Source organism: Anguilla anguilla, chromosome 12, assembly GCF_013347855.1.
Source record: "Anguilla anguilla isolate fAngAng1 chromosome 12, fAngAng1.pri, whole genome shotgun sequence".
In the NCBI taxonomy this organism is placed as follows: Eukaryota; Metazoa; Chordata; class Actinopteri; order Anguilliformes; family Anguillidae; genus Anguilla; species Anguilla anguilla.
In genome coordinates, this window is record NC_049212.1 from 34,658,092 (window position 1) to 34,676,823 (window position 18,732).

Sequence of the window (18,732 nt, forward strand, 5' to 3'; positions counted from 1 at the left end):
AACTACAGCAAGATCTTAAATTGAACAGTTTGGTTACCGTGGTTGAGCTCAGAACCTTAATAAAGCTCTTCTTAATTATGTCCTGCACTTGCCGGAAGTGATATATAATAGAGTACTGAGTACTTAATATATTGCTTTGTAGTTTTATCATTTCATATTTTATAATTATATTGTATATTATATAAAGACTGCGCTTATCTAGTTATACATTGTTGTATTTTACATTTTTTAAATTTTATTTTCTGATACCCTGTATTAATTGCTGCTATATTTTGTTCACAGGGTGAACATGCATAAAAGAGAACTTGGTTCTCATTGTCTTACCCGGTTTAAAATAACGGTTAATAAATAAATGTAGTCTTATTGTCATCTGGTCAATTAAATGAGTTCATGGAAAAATCTGTATGGAACCTAATGGGTGACTTTATGGTTCCTGAACTGGATTAAGGACATAACTACAATTCATTTTCTGAACTGACTGAACGGAAATGGAATCTACTCTTAAGCCCACCAACAATACTTTCAGTTACAAAGGCAGGGCTTCTATCAAAACAAGCACTACACTGCAGCACTGGCAGTAACTAACAGTGAGTTAGTGAAGGGTTTGTGTCTGTACTGAGCTACTATGCACAACCAATGATACATTTTAGCAAAGAGAAAAGATTATCTATAGCAGTTTTGACTTTAATGGTCTTTTTTTTCTGAATCGGCATATGAATAGCCATTTACATCATTCTTTTTCCACTTAATGAAATATTCTGTGTCTGATAAATGAAATACGTGACACTGTCCATGTAATGTATTTCAACATAACCGTGGATTCTACCCAATAAATTGCCTGGACAGAATTTATTTCTCTTCATGAGGGACAATAAATATATATTTTATCCTCATGCTTCTTGTTAAGCCAGACTTTATCTTCAGATAATATGAAATCCTACCGCTCAGCTTGTCATCCCTCTTCCTATCTGAATGTGTCTAATTTCACACTTGGAATGGAATGGACTGAGAGCCGAAACTGGAACTGTACTAGCAGGTGTTTCATAAATAGCCGTGCAAGCCAGCCAACAGAAACTGTTGACAGAATTGAGAGATGTCAAAAGTGCAAACAATGATAATACCTCCTACTAGTTATGCTTTCGTTAAATTAGTTTAAAATCAGACTGTTGCTTTGGGCCCAGTATCAGAAGTTTTGTCCGGTCAAAATTTAACTGAAGGGAAATCTGACACGTTCAGGGTCGGTTTCGCAGACACAGATTACGTCTGATCCAAGACTAAATTAAATTCTGAATGGAGAATTTTATTTGATTCTCCATACAAAAGTCAATTTAGTCCAGGACTAAGCTTAATCAGTGTCCATGAAACCAGACCTCAGTGTTTTGTCTAGTAAACTCTGTCTAGTATACTCCCCCCCCCCCCCCCCCCCCCCCCGGCCCCCCCAACACCCTTTCCCCCCCTGCCAAATACAGTTACAGGTCATTCTGCATAACAGTGAGAGTGAAATCCATCTGTATGCATAGTTTTCATAATAACATTCGAAACAACATTCTTTCTAACAATGGAAGGTGGCAGTACGACCGGATGACTGGAGCACCTCGTGTGCTTGCTGATGTCACCCTCGGATTTATGACACCGGCTGGCGCAACCATAAATTAGCATCCACCCACCAGCAAGCGGTGTGCCGAGGCTTCTGTCTGAAGGGGAGCTCTTAGCCTAACAGTAGTTTGCCAATGCAGTTTTCGGGCTGGCCGCAAGGTCAGTCATCTGTCACCATAAATATCTTCTTAAACATCTTGAATGATGACTATTGTCCCCATTTTGCACCGGTAAAATCAGATTTTTTTTAATTTTTTTTTTTTACGATGGATATTTTAAAAGAACCGGAATTCCCTGGCACAAGACAAGCACGGTAGCTGTTACCAGGGTGAACATAAAGTCACAGTGGATGTCGTTTCTGATCATCAATCCCAGAATTCAGCGCTACAGGCTGTCCCCTCTATGCAGTTCCCTTTGTGAACCCGACATTCTGACCGAAGGTGTTCCTCACACTCCTCCAGCAACAGCCCTCAGTGTAAGAGCCTGAGAGCTTCCAGGCCAGCTTCACACAGTAAAATGTTCAGTGTTAATTCAACTCAAGTACACGAGAGTCCAATAGGGACCATAAGTGCTCTGTAAGAATTGATTTAACGGGGAACATTTTACTGTGCGCCTCCAACTGTGCCTCCCCCCGTCTGACAGTTAAGTCGTAAAACAGCAGAAATGAAGAATGGGACAGAGGTCACCCCCCCTGCAGACGTACATAGCTTCCCACGGCTCAGGTCTGGCAGGGGGGTCAAAGTTGAGAGCGAGGGGCGGGGCTGGACTCAGGGCATCAGGGCGGGGAAAGAGGACGGGAAAAACTGGCGGCTCCCTTTTTCCCCATGAGCTGAAAATTTCAACGCCACCGAGACACACGCAGACTGCAGGTAACACCTCATCCAATGTCCTTCCAAATGAGTCCTCATAAGAACAGAGCTCAAGACCCTGAACTAGGCTGAACTACGAAAAGACACTGGTAGTGGTCTACTGTTGAGTCAATGAGATATAGACAGTTCCAATCAGTCCCAGTTACACACCTTTCTGTCATTTAACAATACAGTATTATGTATTTGTAAACATTGCAATTGTTGTTCTGATTAAGTTGCGAGTCATCTAAGAAAAATAGGTACAATGATGACAATAACAATAATAATTAATAATAAATTCCTTCATTTCTTTCTTAATTTCTTTCTCTGCTGTTCTTATGGTTCCAAAATGTGAAAACCAAAGGACAAACTGTAACTCTACAGACGTTAGGAGATTATTTCATTTGTAGGCAGTGCAGAAAACAGCTCATCTTTGCAATGATCTCATCATCTTTGCACCAGTGCTTCCCCCCCCCCCCCCCCCATTACTTCTCCATTTGTTTACCAAAGGCCATCAGAGGAGAATGTGGAAAGGCCCGTGCTGACCAACGGCTGGCCATTAACCTGCTGACAGCCAAGTAGATCTGCCTGATTTGTGTCCTCTGGTGGGCGAGTTTGGCATCGATCACAGCCTGCGGCTCATTGCACAAACCCGGCGTTCCGTCCTAATTTACGTTCCTCAGAACACAGGTGCTACCCCACGCTCTAATGAAGAAACATTCCAGCGCACAGTCAACGGCCCGAGCTTAGCTGGGAATGATAAAGAGCATCGTCTGTCGTTTAACGGTTGCTTCTCCGTGAAGCTCATAAATCCTCACCGAACATAAGCATAACCTGGATTTATTTTTAATGTCTGATTGCACATTAACGCAATAGTCATCCGGCTACTTTATTTACTTGCAGTGAAACGGTTATCTCATTGGCACACAAGATTAGCACAGCACTAAATTCAGGCAAACAGGATTTCCTGTTTAAACCAATGAAATACACACAAGACTAAGGTTCCATACTATAGGAGATGCCGCATTGGAAGTCATTGGCTTTCTTGAGTGAGCATGTACCTTTATAAGCTGAAGTGGAAAATCCAAGGCACAGAAAGTAAAAGTCCTTCCAAGTATTTTGTTCAAATCATCTAGATTTGCTAATTAGCACAGTTTTTCAGCCAGGACATATGGCTAAATAGTGAAATCGGCTGGCTGAGTTTATGGGTGGAAGAAACACGTGGTAGGACTTTATTTTAAATTAATATTTATCGATACATATCTTTTATTAATATTTATTATATTATTTGTACAGCGCTTTTTACTGAAAGCTGCCTCAAAGATGTTCTACCGAGTAGCAGAAAAAGAGCAAAAAGCAAGGCCTAAACCTACAAATAGCAAGCGCATGAGGTAAAAACAACTCCCAGGGGGGCGAAATCTCAGCTACAGAGGGAGAGCCCATCCTCTACTGGCCAGCTTGGTGGAAAATAGTGATAGAATGGATGAAACACAAATGTAATAAGGGATCAATCACAGCAAATAAAATGGGTCAAGCAGGTTACAGTTGAGGTAAGAGATTCCAGTTGATGAAACTGGAATAACAGGAGTCCAAATTGTATGGTTCGGTATAGTGCAGTTTAGAGGGGCAGGGTGGTACATCTGGAGCTCCAAGGTGTGGGTGTGAACCATGGGAGATACAGGACTGCAGCGGTCCAAGATCACGAAGCGAGGGACAGGGCTGGAGCAATCCCGTGAACTCAGGACGAGGAAACAAATGGTAAATGGACTGCATTTATATAGCGCTTTTATCCAAAGCGCTTTACAATTGATGCCTCTCATTCGCCAGAGCAGTTAGGGGTTAGGGGTTAGGTGTCTTGCTCAAGGACACTTCGACATGCCCAGGGCGGGGTTTGAACCGGCAACCCTCCGACTGCCAGACAATCGGTCTTACCTCCTGAGCTATGTCGCCCCAAACAAGGCTAGAGCAGTCTCGTGACCTCAGGGTGAGGAAGCAGGGCTAGAGCGGTCTCGTGACCTCAGGGTGAGGAAGCAGGGCTAGAGCGGTCTCGTGAACTCAGGGTGAGGGAGGGGCAGGAACCGCAGGGAATGCAAGGTTTGGCTCTTATCAAGATCATCAGCAAACATAGTAAATTTAGTCTCTTTGCCAAAAAACCAGGATAAACACTTGGATAGAAACTCAGTCCAGCTACTATACAACCCCTGACCACCAGTGTATGACCTATAAATACTGGGGCCCCAATCAAATTTCAATTGATGTTCTAACCCTGCAGGGCTAACTCATTGCTAAGCTACCTTCCTCTCTCTGTGCCATAGCCCAGGACAGTGCCCTGGGCTAGGCTGATAAGCAAACGTCTGGTCCTGCTAGTATGTACTGCTAGTATGTATAAAAGCGTCTGCCAAATGAATGTAATGTACTGCTAGTATGCCCCGGCCTGCTCAGCAGTCTGGACATCCATATTTAAGTTAATAAACTCCATGATTTAACTTGACCATTTATCAGGATATAGGACTATAGGATTGGCTAACTGTAGGATTGACTAAAGAGGCCAGTTTTGAGCCTACACTTACAGATAGAGTGCATCTGAAGCCCAAACATGCATAGGGAGATTGAGCCACGGTACAGGAGCCCTGTAAGGAAAGATTACCACCTCTGAGACGGAATACAGTGAGTCATGTGATGTGACTACATCTCTTGTCAACATCAGGATGAAACTGCAGACTCAGCATGAGCGAGGGATTCGTGGAGACAAACACCTCCCTTTTCCCCGAATGTTATTTCTGTATGAAATACAAAGGCTCCTGTACCACGGGTCCCAGAAGTCACAGTGTTGTTGTATTCATTGAGCCTTGTTTCAAGGAATAGGATTATATTAGAATAACCATTTTATTCACAGGAACTTTAAGGGAGGCACAGACGTAAAATTTCCAAATACAAAACACAAAAATGTATTTAAAAAAAGACTTTACTTTGTGCAAGACAATAACACAACACATTTAATAAATAATTTTTTTTTAAAACAGTTGATAATAGCATGGGCATTAGAGTAAATGGCTTATAAAGACAAGCACTTTAAATTGCTCTGGATAAGAGCGTCGGCTACATGGCTAAATGTTAAAGCTTTATCGGTGTTACATAATAGTTCGGTTTAGTTCAAGAGCCACAGACAGCTTTGTTAAAATTTGGAGGAAAGATTCAATAAAGGCTCCATAAAAAGCCTACAGTCCGGTTGATGTTTTTTTTTTTTTCCACTAAGGTGAAAGGCCCTCAGTGAAACCAGGAAACTCGTATAGCAGGTTACACCAGTGTGTGAGATCATCGTCCGCCATCGACAGCATTTCAAAGATAAACAGAGACGTCCCTTTCTCTCCCAGCTAAACAAACGGTCATTTCACCGAGAAGAGATGAAGGAACAGTGCTCGGATAACAGCAACATATTTAGAGTGACACACGCAACCTCGATAATCATATGATAATCATTATTTGAAGCGTAACAGCATTATAATAAGCCTCAGAAAAATCACCAGAGTACCAGACGTTGATTAAAAGGCATACAAAATATGGTCCAAATTACATTCTGTTACAAATGTGGAAAAGTCCATTTAATCGGTCAGTATTATGCCTTCAAATTCTAGATGAGACCTGCAACTTAATATTTTTGTGCGTATTCTGTCGATGGTCATCAACTGTCATTTATCCATTAGTGGAATTGGCCAGGTGTATTCTGGGTGACGCAGTCACCTGAATCAACTTGTGGGTGTGAACATGTGTTAATGATGGACCTCTGCATTGTTTCTGTAAGTCTTTGCAAAGGATTTTGGTCTGAAACATGAACTTATAGATTAAATGTGTGTCAGAGAATATGGTCTTTATTCTGAATACGGTATCTATTTTGAGCCCACTGCTATAGCCTGGAGCAAGGAACATTTCCTGTTCCGTCCCACACGTTGATGTTTGGGTAGGATCAAGCTTTCATTAGTCAAGGTAACCTATGAAGAGCACTAGACAAGCAGGTGCTTTAATAAGATTTTAAATGAAATGTCCTTAGCTGGCACGCTCACTTAATAGAACACTTTTCTGTTGATGTAAACAGTACCACCAGTCTGTATGAACTGCAAAACAATATGTACTAGAAATCACTGTTGTACAACTGTTGTAAATGTGAAGTTCAGATCACAGTGTTTCAACAGGTGGGTAGGGCATATGGGGAAAAAAAAGACATTTCAAAATCAGATTAATTAAGTTTTAACACCACCTAGTGTGTATACAGAGGTACTGCACATTAATTGCTTTATTTATGCCAGGAATCTCCAGCTCAAATCCTGGAGGCCTGCAGCGTCTACGGGTTTTTTGATGTGTTCCTGTACTTACATGCTTCTTTTTTAGTCATTGAGTGGGTAAAGAGTCTTTACATGTTGTTTCCAAGGCCTAAAATCGCTAATCGAAAGGACATCACAGAAACCAGCAGTAACTGCAGCCCTCTAGGACTGGAATTATTGGCCCCCGATTTATACACTTTCAAAAAGTATTGTGAAATTTACCAATTACCTTAGTCTCAGATAATTATGTTTTATATCAGAGTAACTTTCAAACAATCATTGCAATCTAAATTAATCCGAAACAGATGTGTTCAGTTAATTGTCATTTGCTAAACACGTCTTCTACTAAAGCAGCTTTTGTTATTCTCCCCAGTGTACCCATTGTCACATCAAAATTAACACTATTTAAATATTTTTATACCAACGATTCATGAGAGAAACATGCATCTAGTTCTTGGAAAGAAAAAAGAAAATAAATGAAACTGCGTATGAAACTGACTGAGGATTTCTCCTACAGCAGATTCTACAGCAAGCAAAGGGTGTTTTCTCCTTATCAGGGCTTCGTGGGTGAAAAACATCCATTCACATATACAGGGGGTTTAAACCGATAAACCCTTTCTTCCGTTTGACAGTCATCACTCCAGGCCTCCCCCCCCACGCCCAGATCCTTATCGCTGACAGGAAATGAGTGTGGAGATGCCGTCTGCACTCAGAACGCAGCGGAGACCGATAACGCCCCCCCCCCTCACCCCCTCACCCCCCACATCCATTTTCCTGCTGTCACTCACACTTTTGTTGGCCTCACTTGGCAGATCCGCGAGCGCGACTGAGAGGGGGAGTGATCTCTCCCGCTTATCGGCCACACACCAGACCCTTTGTTCCGTGATGAAGAACGAATGAAAGGAAATATGCTATAGAGTCAGCTTTGGAGGGGGGTAAAGATAGCAGGACTTACATCGGGAATCAAATGGGGGGCAGGGCTGGGGGGGTCATGGATACAGTCACTTCGCAAGCTCCCACATCCTTTCCAGCCACAGAAGGATCTTGGCCTGCTGATAGAAGCTAAGGCTTTGTTCGAATGAGCGCTATTGAGTATACAAGTTGCATACAGCTTGCATGCTCAAATAGTAGGCAAATGTGCACTCAATAGTAGGCAAGTGTGCTGATTCAGACATGGCCCATAGGGTATGACAGGAGGCAAGTCAGGATGCAGGGGTTGGGGGCATTGTGGCACAATGTGGTGTTAGATAGAACTCCTGACATCCTACTTGAAATTAGCCAAGATTTGTTTTTTTCCCCAATACACATTACATTTTTGCATTTAACACAGTGGTGAGTGACAAGGGCCAAGTAATTTCCAGATTTTGTACCAACTTCTGCTCTTAATTATTTAATTAGCTCAATCACATCACGATCTGATATTAGTTTGAGCACCAGCTACAGCTGCAGGCTGCAAGAGTATCCTAAAGATTTTACAGTGCCACACATACAGGAGTGAACTAGCGTAGTGCATAGAGCAGTCAGAAAACTAAAACTAAACGGTAATTGGTTGGAACAACAACCCGCACACATACGGGCCCTCACAGGACCAGAGTTAGGCATGCCTGATTTAACATATACTCTCACCCAGAGCTACCAGTAGCTGAATATTTGCTGTAGTAATACTGGTTAAGGTCAAGGTCAAGGTCAAGCCCAAGGGCGCAACAGCAGCAGCTCCCTAACCACTGCACCACACGGCCGTCCCACGACAGGCTCATGAACCTGATGAACCACTGAACGGGGGCGCCCCCCCGCCCCCGTTCAGTGGGCCACCCAGGTGGAAGGCTAAATGACAGGGTGACAAAACCGACTGCTGCTCTTCCTCAAAGATCAATTTAAAAAAATAAAATCTTAGCCAGGGAGCATTGCCAAACACAAAGGAAGCACACCCAGCTTTACACCAATCAACACCCCTGTTTCTCCCAAAATAACCTCCAGCTTCTCACACACATGCTTTTAAACCCTGATAATTGCACCAGCAGGTGTGAAATTGGCTTTAATCAGTCACAGCTTCTGACAATTAGCAGATTAAGGTAGACCTGAATTACAGCATGTGGGATGGGTTGAAAATTGAAGGCATATTCCCTTAAGACATTTAAAAACCATCTTTAAAAATAACACACTCTTAGTGGACAGGCCTTTGTCTTCACGGATAGCAATACTTTTTAGCACAACCATGGACTCAATCTATGATCTGTGAGTGAATCTGGACTGCAGCAGTGTCAGCTCTGTGGGGTGGCACTATGGTCAATTGGTAAATTTTGGAGGTGCAGATCAACAACACTGATTGAAATGATTGATTCCCTCCCCAGGCCATTGCTAGGCAAGTCATGACTTGCCTGCAAGACTCCCGCCGATATTTGGCATTGGCAGTAACTCGCTGGTTTCAGTTGTTACGTAGCACTTAATTGATTAATTAAAACTAATCAAAAAGTTAAGAACCACAGAGTTAACCAGAGACTCACCTGGTTTGCTGGGTCTGGAATGGTAGCTGATTTTAAAGTGTGAACAGAGAGCAGCAGATCATTCTGCTCTTCAGCACTGGGATTGCAAACCTCAGGTCTGGAGGATGACACTCAGGATGTTGTACGATCCCCACCCCTGTTTAGAGGGCTTCCCTGTGCCCTGGGGTCCTCAGCCCTGTTCCGGGGGCTCATGGGTAATGTAGTTCTTCAGTTCCTGTCCTGCTGTTATTCATGCAGGGGTCTGTGTTCTTCTCCTAAACCCTTCCCTTTTCACAGAGATGCTACCTCTCGCTCACGTCTGTATTGCACCTCTCCATCCACGACTGCCTGCTAGGGTTTGACAGGAAGTGGCGGTGCCTGTTCCTGCTTCCACAGGTACTCTTCAAACAGGCCCACGCCCGGGACTGCCAGTCCATCTCGCTCCCACTCCCCCAACCCCGAATTTAACCAGTATTTACCCCAGCGGGGGGGCACCTGTGCCTGTCATTGCAAACACTGCCACGGCATTAGCTTCACTTCTTCTCGCTCGCTTTTCCGCCAGCGTTTCATTCCGTGGTTCAGCGCTCCTTGATTACCATGTGCCAGCAATCGCATCCCCCCACCCACCCCCTCCAAGCACACACAACCACCCCCCCCCCCCCCCCCCCCCTTCTCCAAGCAAACCATCTGTCCGTCTCCTTTCTCTGCTGCTTCTTAAACTCATCTCTTCCCTGCCAGCTTCTGCTGGTTCTGCCCACCCCTGCAGCAGCCTCTCTCAAGCACCCCCCCCCCAATCCCACCCCATCCCATCCCACCCCCACAGAGCTTCGCTAGTAAACTCACCTCCCCAACCTCCCCACCTCCACCCCGACCTTCCCTGCCTGTGACACTAACCACGGCCGACGCTTCGGGCCCAGTCCAGTGATTACCGCCAGACGCTCTGTCGATTCGAGCAACGGTAACATCCATCATTCAATTCAAAACGTCAGTCCAGGGTCCAGGGGTGCTGCCCTGTGTCACAGCCCCCCTGTTCGGCTTTGGGGAGACTCTGTCCCAGGAGACAGCTGCACTGCACCCCATGACCTGGGCCTGGTTTCACAAAACAGGGTTACTGAGTGAGCTGGATAACAGCACTGAGTAAAACCCGGAACCCTCCCAAATCTGGAACATGGACTGAAGTAAAAGGAGATGTTCCAGGTTTTACTCAGCGCAGTTATCAAGCTGACTTAGTAATCCTGCTTCATGAAATACTCCCCCGTGCTGCACATCAAATAGATCTACTTGACTAGATCTGCTTCTCCCTCGCAAGTACCCAGGCCTTACCAGAATAGTAGTATCAGTATCAGTCTCTAGAAAGAGAAAGGAAATCTCCTGTAGAAATAACAAAAGCCTTTGAGTGCCTTATGAGTGGGAAAAAATACAAGAAAATCCCACTTGTAATATTTTGCCAGGCATAAGTCACTCACAAAAGGCTTACTTGTCCTGCAAGCGATATGCAGTAAAATATATTTAGTTGTTTACTGAATGATGTGAATCAAAGCTCCCTTAGAAATTACACTGAGGCACCCAACCTTATGTAGGAAACAATTTATTTGAAATATCAATACAGCTGTATGTACATATATTTAAAAAAACAACACCCAGCCATAAAAGTGCACTGTGTAGGTTTATAAATGAATTCCTATGTTTAACCTCCACAGCTTGCACTCCAATCATTTTTTACCCTCAGGACTGTAGTTCAACATCTGCATTCTTTTATTTAAAATATTTCATATATATTTTGTGTATAGTGGTAAGATTTCACTTATAAGGTAATAAAAGTAAAAATGAAGGTTTGTTCCAACTTCTTATAAGCATTGGATATGTACAGTATTACAGTAGTATATATGTATATATATATTTCTTTTTCTTTAAACAAAAAGCTTTTCAAGGACAGTTTATATTTATTACATGACTGTTTTCTGCTATTTCAACACATCCAAATATGTGCCTTTAATGACTAACATCAGTGTAAAAAACATATATTTTAAACAAGCTTATGTGCGGACCAGAGGAGGTCCGTACGAACCACAATGGGCTGACAAAATGAAAGACACTAAATGAAAATATAATACAAAATAAATTCAAGTAAAACAGGATTGTTAAAATTAGTAAAAAATAAAAATAAAATAATAATAACAATAAATCCCTTATCTTCTGTGGAAAAGGTTAATACTGCGGAGTTTGACACAATGTAAACAAAGTACAAATGAAACATTTTAAAATACTTTTAAAAAAAAAACTATTAGGAGTTGTTCAATATATGCCATATGCTCACCATAAAAACCAAACAGAGATGAATGCTGTTAGACTGGTGTTTCGCTGTAAAGTGTGTTCATCTGAAAGACTTGTGCTCTAAAATGTCACCTGTGCGCAGCCATAACACAATGCAATGAGAACAGGATTTTTTATTTTTTATTTTACACCTTTTAAAGAGAGCCCTAAAAGCCAAAATAAATAACACACAGCCCTGAAGCATCATAGAACTACTGCACCTCTCTCAGAAAAAAAAAAACAGCTATATTTATTCGCTCCTAAAATATAAATTTGGCAACAAGTCACGGTTCAGAGCAGCTGCCCAAGTTCACGTGGGAAAACGCGCTCGTCCCGACGCTCTTCTACGCGTCATGATTGTACAGTCGAGTCCTTCTCGCAAAGCTTCAAGTGGACTACTTTACTCTTATTGATTGACAGCATTAGTCCTTTATTGCTCAGATCGAGAATGGCAGGGCTTTTTTTGGTCCTGACGCAGCGTCAGTTATAAAATCGTTTGCTGTGATAGGCTGTTCATTATTGTAGGCGGACGGCATCGCTCCGTGTTCAGGGTGTAGCGGAGTATGGGGGTGGGGGGGGGGGAAACTGGCTGTAGGTTTTCTTGTAAAGGCTCTTTCAAGCTTTGCGAGGGAGGAAGCCAGGTTTGTCAGCCTCTTCCTCTGGCGCTGTGTCGGCTCTCAGACCTCGTCGCTCCGGGTGTTAAATTCGTCCCTGCGAACCCAGATGACCTCCTCTTCCTCGGCCCCCTCCGCCGACCCGTTCAGGCCGGACGCGGTCCGCTGATTCCGCGAGGGGGACACCCGGGGGGGGTGCGTGTCCTCAGGGCTCATTTGGGACACTGTGTCCTCCGAGGTTTCACCCTCGCCGTCACCCTTGCCACTCCCATTGCCCACACGCTCCTCTTCTTCCTCCTCCTCCCCCTCCTTCTCCTCCTTTTCTCCCTCCTCGTCCCCCTCCTTCTCCTCCGCCTCGCCCCATTGCTCCGCCTGCGCCTCTCCTTCGAGGGACAGGCCCCTGACGGGGGTCTCGATTTCGAGATCCTCCCCGGAGGGCTCCGTGGAGGGGGACAGGCAGAACTCGTCGTCGTCGCTGAGGATGTCCGTCTCCTTGACGACGTCCGTCTCCTGGTCCTCGTAGCCCTCCAGGTCAAACTGCTCCTCCACCCAGCGATCCGTGTCCCCGCCCATCACGCCCTGCTGCTGCTGCTGCTGCTGCTGCTGCTGCTGCTGCGGCTCCTGCTGAGGCTGCTGGGAAGCGGGCGGCCGCTCCGCCGGGTCCACGGACGGCCCGACGTCGAACACGATGTCCGTGTCGATGGTGAAGCGGTTTCGGACCAGCTTCCGTCGCCCCAGGGTCCGAGCCGGGGCAGAAACTGCACGTGTGGGGCAAGAAGCCAGGGGGTTATTCTCTGTGCTATTATCACTATTACTGCAGCACCAGTCAGACTGGGGTCTATGTGTAGTACAGGACAGCAATGCAGTATAATAGATAAGAGCTGGGAACTCAATGGTTGTTTGAGTTTGAGTCTGTGTTGTGGCACTGCAGTTGTACCCTTGTACAAGGTACTAAACCTGAAGTGCTTCATTAAAATATCCAGCTCTGCAAATTGATTGTACATTAAAAAAAGTAATGCGTGTAAGTCACTCTGAATAAGAACATCTGCTAATTGCCTAAATGTAAGGCAATGTTTCTATGCAGCCAATTCAAAACAGAATTTCAGCTTGTTTCCAGAATTTACTGGATTAACCTTCATCTGACATGAATTTACTTCTTGATTTAGATAATCAATGCTATAATTCAAATGAAGTTTTTTCTTTAAATGATTTTAGCTGAGTACAAAGTTGTGTAGAATGCTGGTTATGTGACTACCTGCTCTGTTCATGGTGGGACGGGCCCCCTTCAGGGCAAAAAGCCGCTTCCCCCCAAAGGGGACGTACTGCTGGCTGGGGGGCAGACTCTCCGTCTTCAGGAGCTGCCTGCGCTGTTTGTCCCGAAGGATGGAGTGCACGGTCTTCAGAAAGTCTTTCTTACTCTCTGGCGAACTGTCGGGTTTCAAAAAGCCAACGCCATGTCAAAAACGAGACACAAACACAACACCAGTGCTGGGGTTAAGAATTTTTGCATTCTTATTCATTCTTATATATTTTTTTTTAATTGTTGATACAAGCTGACATGTTTGCGAAAAAGTTGAAAGTTGTTGTTGCTTCAAATGCCTGTACATCCCTTAGCCACCTTTCTGGACTACAGTACCCATGATGCTCACCTGCAGCACAGATGGAATGTTCTCTCGGGCCTCCCCTCTGACTCAGACTTGACATGAACAATCTCGCACACTGCGTTTCCCTCTCCATCTGCGGGGTGAAAAAAAAAAAAAAAAAAGGTCCACAAACGGGATTAGCATAATTACTCAAGCCCTTTCAAGCCCAAGTTCACCTGATCCACGGCAAATTGATTTCAGAACCAAAACTATTATAAAAGCCTGTCTCGTAATAGTTCCATTACTCTGAAGCCCCGAAATGGGATCTTATTTAAATAGCGGTGCACAAAGACTGCTGTTTAAATGATAAACGCAATCACACACGGCTTAATACCCACTGCGGTCTCCGGTTATTCAACTTCAATGATTCAGCGATCACTTCAGCCGCCTCTCCGTAGCGGAAAAGCTGGCTTTCCGCGTGTGAGCAGAGGGACGCTAACGGGCTAGCGCTGGAGGCGCAGCTCTGCAGTTAGAGCTCCAGACCTCTCTCCCTGCGTCCGACGGCCTAAGCCGCCCCCCCCCCGAACCTCTGCGCTAATCAGCACGCTCCACACAGGCCCCGCGCCATCAAATATTTACCCCCCCCCCCCCACCCAGGACAAGCAGGAATGGTAAAATAGACGTTTATGAGAAATAGAGACGTAAAAAAGAGAGAGAGAGAGAGCGGTCTTACCGGCGCTCGCTAGGGCTCGCACTTGGAGGGCGTCGGTGGAGATCATGTGACGGAAGCGGAAAGGGTCCTTCTCGTCGGAGACGGAGGCGCGATGCGACCCGCCCTGGAGACAGACAGACAGACAGACAGAGAAAGAGATGAGACACGCTCCATTTACACGCCCACAGACCGTAAAAGGAAAGGAGAGAACGCGCAGTGCCTTCGCTCTCATTCGCCGTGGAAACGCATGGGGGGGGGGGGGGGGGGCACGGCGAAGGTCGGCTCCTAATGGAAACCCCCAATGACACCGCAGGGCTGCTTTAAACACTAGTGCTTCAACGAAACGAAATGCACTCAGTGCAGTGTGCTGCTTCTCAAAGCCACTGCATGTGTATGTGTGTGACTGTGTGTGGATGGTGGAGAGAGAGAGAGAGAGAGAAAGAGAATGAAGTGCACTCACTATTTTCTTCTTCTGCTTGGAGCAGTCTTTGTACACAAACACCACGGCTGTTCGGAAAACTGTGAGGAGGTGAAACAGAAATGCAGACATTAAGGAAAAAAGAAATGAAAAGAAAAATATAGTGTTCCCCCTTGTGTACGCAAATCACAGCTCAAAGCACCAGTCTTCTCGCTCTTCTGGTCTATATTTACAGGGTCATTACCTTGCAAAAACCAGTCATTAATCACAAAAGAACTGAAAACCCGTTTCACCGTTTAATATAACCGCAAAAAAAGAAAGAAAATATCAACAGAATTTATTGATGTGCATGCTATCTCTGGGGAAAAAAAATCTCTTCTCAGACATTCAGAAACCTATCAATCAAATACTGAGGTGTTTTGATTGAAAGGTTTTAATTGGCATTTATTTGAAAGGCCACTGTTTTGGCCAGAACTGCTTCCATTAGCAATGCAGATTCACAAAGAGCTCATTAGCCAGCATTTCTGAAGGAAAAGCTGGCAGTGCAGCAGTTACTGAATAAAAATGAGTTGCTCGGACTTCGGTCGAACGCACCAAATGCCACCAGTTCCGGATCTTTCTTCCATTTCCCCAGAGAGATGGGAGGGTTGATCCAAGTCACGGTCGTGTGCAGCAGCAAATCCCCCATCGACAGGTCAGCCACCTAGCGCAAACAAACACAACTTCAGCCTGCCTGTTCTTACAAAGCACACACCCTGTCTGTCAGGCACGCCAGTGCACAAACCTCATGCATTCACACGCCCGTTTGGGATTTGCAAAGACAAACACAAACACACACACACACAAACACTCGCACACACACACACACACAGCTGCAAGCAGACACATGCACACATACACCACATAGGCTTTCGCAGGAAAGCAACCCAGAGATGACATAACAGCCTAATAAACAGTTTCAAAGTCACTCCAGCAAACAGACGCATGTGTGGGAAACACATCAGTGTTTAAGGGCAGTGAATCAGGTCTGAAAAAGGGCAATGTGAAAAATCAAAGGACAAGAGAGGCTGAATCCAATGTGGCGATATTTATATATTTTTCCCCCTCCATGACAATGGGATATGACATAGGAGTGGGCGGGGTCTAGAGCATGACTCATCGGGGTGCCGCGCGGCCTCATCCCCGCCCTCCCGCAGCCTCACCTCTTTCTTGTCGCTGGTCTGCTCGGCGATGAGCTGGTCGAAGACGGCGCCGTACTCCTCGTGGATCTTCTGCATCTCATTGATGTGGCTGGCCACCTTGTTCATGGCCTTCACCGCGACTAAAGGGGTTTGAGCCGGGGGGGGGGGGGGGGACACAACAACTCGAATGAGGTCCTGCAAAGGACTGCAAGCCCCAGAAAACAAACACAAACAAACAGGCCCCGATTGAAAATCCTCCAAACAGACGCACAAACACAACACCGCAAATGAAACGGCAAACAGGCGCGCCCAAACGCAATGCATAAGCAAACAGCATCGAGCAGCAGCCACTCAGTGCTACTGTCCTTATCGCTGCTGCAGGAACACAGACACACCACGCATTCCATTACAAACAGTGTAGAACACACACTCAGACACACACAAGCACATGCACACACGCACATGCATATGAACACACACACACACACACACACGCGCACATGCATATGAACACACACACACACACACACACACACACGCACACACACACACACACACACACACACACACACACACACGCGCACACACACACACACGCACGCACACACACACACACATGCACACACACATGCACACACACACGCACACACACACACACACGCACACGCACACTCACCGTCCAGGTGGTAGTGCTCCTCGCTGTCCGGGTCGGTGAGGGAGTACAGCTCCCTCAGGAGGAGCGGGTACTTGAGCACCCTCTGGATGGGCTTGATCAGATACGACTCCAGCGTGGACGAGTGCTGCTGCCTGGGGTTCCTGGCGTCCAGGAAGGCCTTGAAATCGGGATCCGTCTTCGCTGAAATAACAAAGAGGCCGTCACGCCCGGATCCGCGCGGTGACTTACTCACAGTTCCTGGAACCGCGGCGAAATTCAGCTTCAGCTCGGCTGGGGGCCTGGAGTCCAGGCCTTTAATCACCGCAACGGCGTCGTGCGGCGGCGTCTCTGAGAAATCACTCAACCCAACGCCTGTTCCCAGGGAGCTGAGCTTTACTCTCCCCAAACGATGCTCCGCAGTAATACTGCGGGGGGGGGGGGGGGGGGGAGGAGAACGCACCGGCGCCGTCGGATTAGCGCCTCGCTAAAGGCACGCGCGCGTGTGTGTAAGGCTAAACGCGCCGGGGGGGGGCCGCAAATCGAAAGGAAGCCAGAACATCTGCGCTGTTTTTTTTCTCCGCAGATGTTTTTTTTGGCTCTCGGCTCCGACGGAGGCACATGGGAAGCGTTAGCGTTAGCGGAGGGATGGCGGGAGGACGGCGGGAGGACGTGGCGGGCGGGTACCTTTGACGAGGACCTTGGGGACCTTGGTGTGTCCGGCGCAGAAGGCGCTGTAGATCTTGAAGCGGTCGGCGTAGTACAGGAACGACCCCCCCAAGGAGAAGAGCACTTTCTGCCAGAGGAGGAGGACAGGGAATATTTCATCAAAGCGAGAACGATGACTCACCCCCCCCCCCCCAAAAAAAACACGCTTCATTCACTGGCCTTCCCGCCGCGGGGTCCCTGAGCGCTAAAAACAACAGCGTCGGGCCGGAAACTGTGCAACACGGCGATTGCTCCATAAACACACTCACACATTTACGACTTCACTCGCCAGATCTGCTGCCCCAGGAGACACTCTGACTAAATGTCAGCATTAAACACACATTAAAGAGGCACAATGGTTCCTTTTTTCTTTTGTTTTTTTTTACCTTAAACTGATCCACTCTCTCAAGCCTCTCCAGATCTGGAACCAGTCTGGTCCCGTCTTCCAGAGTCTTGAGAAACTCCACCTGGAACTCCACCATCTCCGCCAAGTTCCCGAAGAGCACGTCGAGCTGAAGGGGGGGGGGGGGGGGACGGCGGGACCGTTAATTTCGGACTTACGGGCCAGCCGGGCACTGCTTTAGGAGCCACAGAACCACAGGAACCGCAGGGTGCTCCTGTGTGCCAGGACCCCCCTGCCAGCCTTCACACTACACCCCTCACTTCAAACTCATAAAACACCTGTAGGAACTCGCTGTTATGAGTGAGGAGACTGTCCCTCTTTTGGGCCGAGACGCTAATCGCTCATCTAACAAAAAAATCTTTTGCAGTTCGCCTTTAACAAAACCGTTAATCGCTATTGTCTTTTTTTATTCCACTGTGAAACACTTTGAGCTGCTTGATTCTCTGTATGAGAAGGCGAGGTGCTCTACAGATAAAGTTTATTTATTATAGTTTATTAGCATTATGTCGGAATTACAGGCCAGGCTGATACTGCTTTAGAAGGATCGGAGCTAAAGGAACTGCAGGGTGTCTCCTTTCGAACGAGACCCTTAACTTCAAACTCATAAAACGCGATGAGGAACACGAGGAGACAAAACCTCTTTTGGACCGGGGCTCTGATTGCTCATGTAAAAACCTCTCTGGGTTTATTTTTGCTGAGTGGCCTCTACACAGAGGCTGCCAGTACAGTGTGTGAAATAGCGGCAGCTGTGCTTTTTAAAGCCTCCCCCCTCTCCACCCCACACGCACACACCTCCCACGCACCACTCTCCCCAGTGCTACGCCCCCAGGTGTCATGTTGAAACATTATTCCACAAAGGAAAGCATTACACACTTGAATTCTGTGACTTAAAAAAAAAAAAA

General features: G+C 46.1%; 1 protein-coding gene across 1 annotated transcript in view; it reads right to left on the minus strand.

Annotated features, from left to right (window-relative positions):
* Window positions 1-10,818: 10,818 nt before the first annotated feature.
* The window catches only part of LOC118209999 (T-lymphoma invasion and metastasis-inducing protein 1-like), a 74,344-nt gene continuing 66,430 nt past the window's right edge, over window positions 10,819-18,732 (minus strand). The window contains 10 exon segments of the mRNA XM_035385784.1: window positions 10,819-12,931; window positions 13,429-13,601; window positions 13,823-13,910; window positions 14,490-14,592; window positions 14,929-14,987; window positions 15,481-15,589; window positions 16,089-16,207; window positions 16,744-16,923; window positions 17,407-17,515; window positions 17,814-17,939. Of these exon segments, the coding sequence (XP_035241675.1) occupies window positions 12,237-12,931; window positions 13,429-13,601; window positions 13,823-13,910; window positions 14,490-14,592; window positions 14,929-14,987; window positions 15,481-15,589; window positions 16,089-16,207; window positions 16,744-16,923; window positions 17,407-17,515; window positions 17,814-17,939 (1,761 nt within the window). The 3' untranslated portion in view covers window positions 10,819-12,236.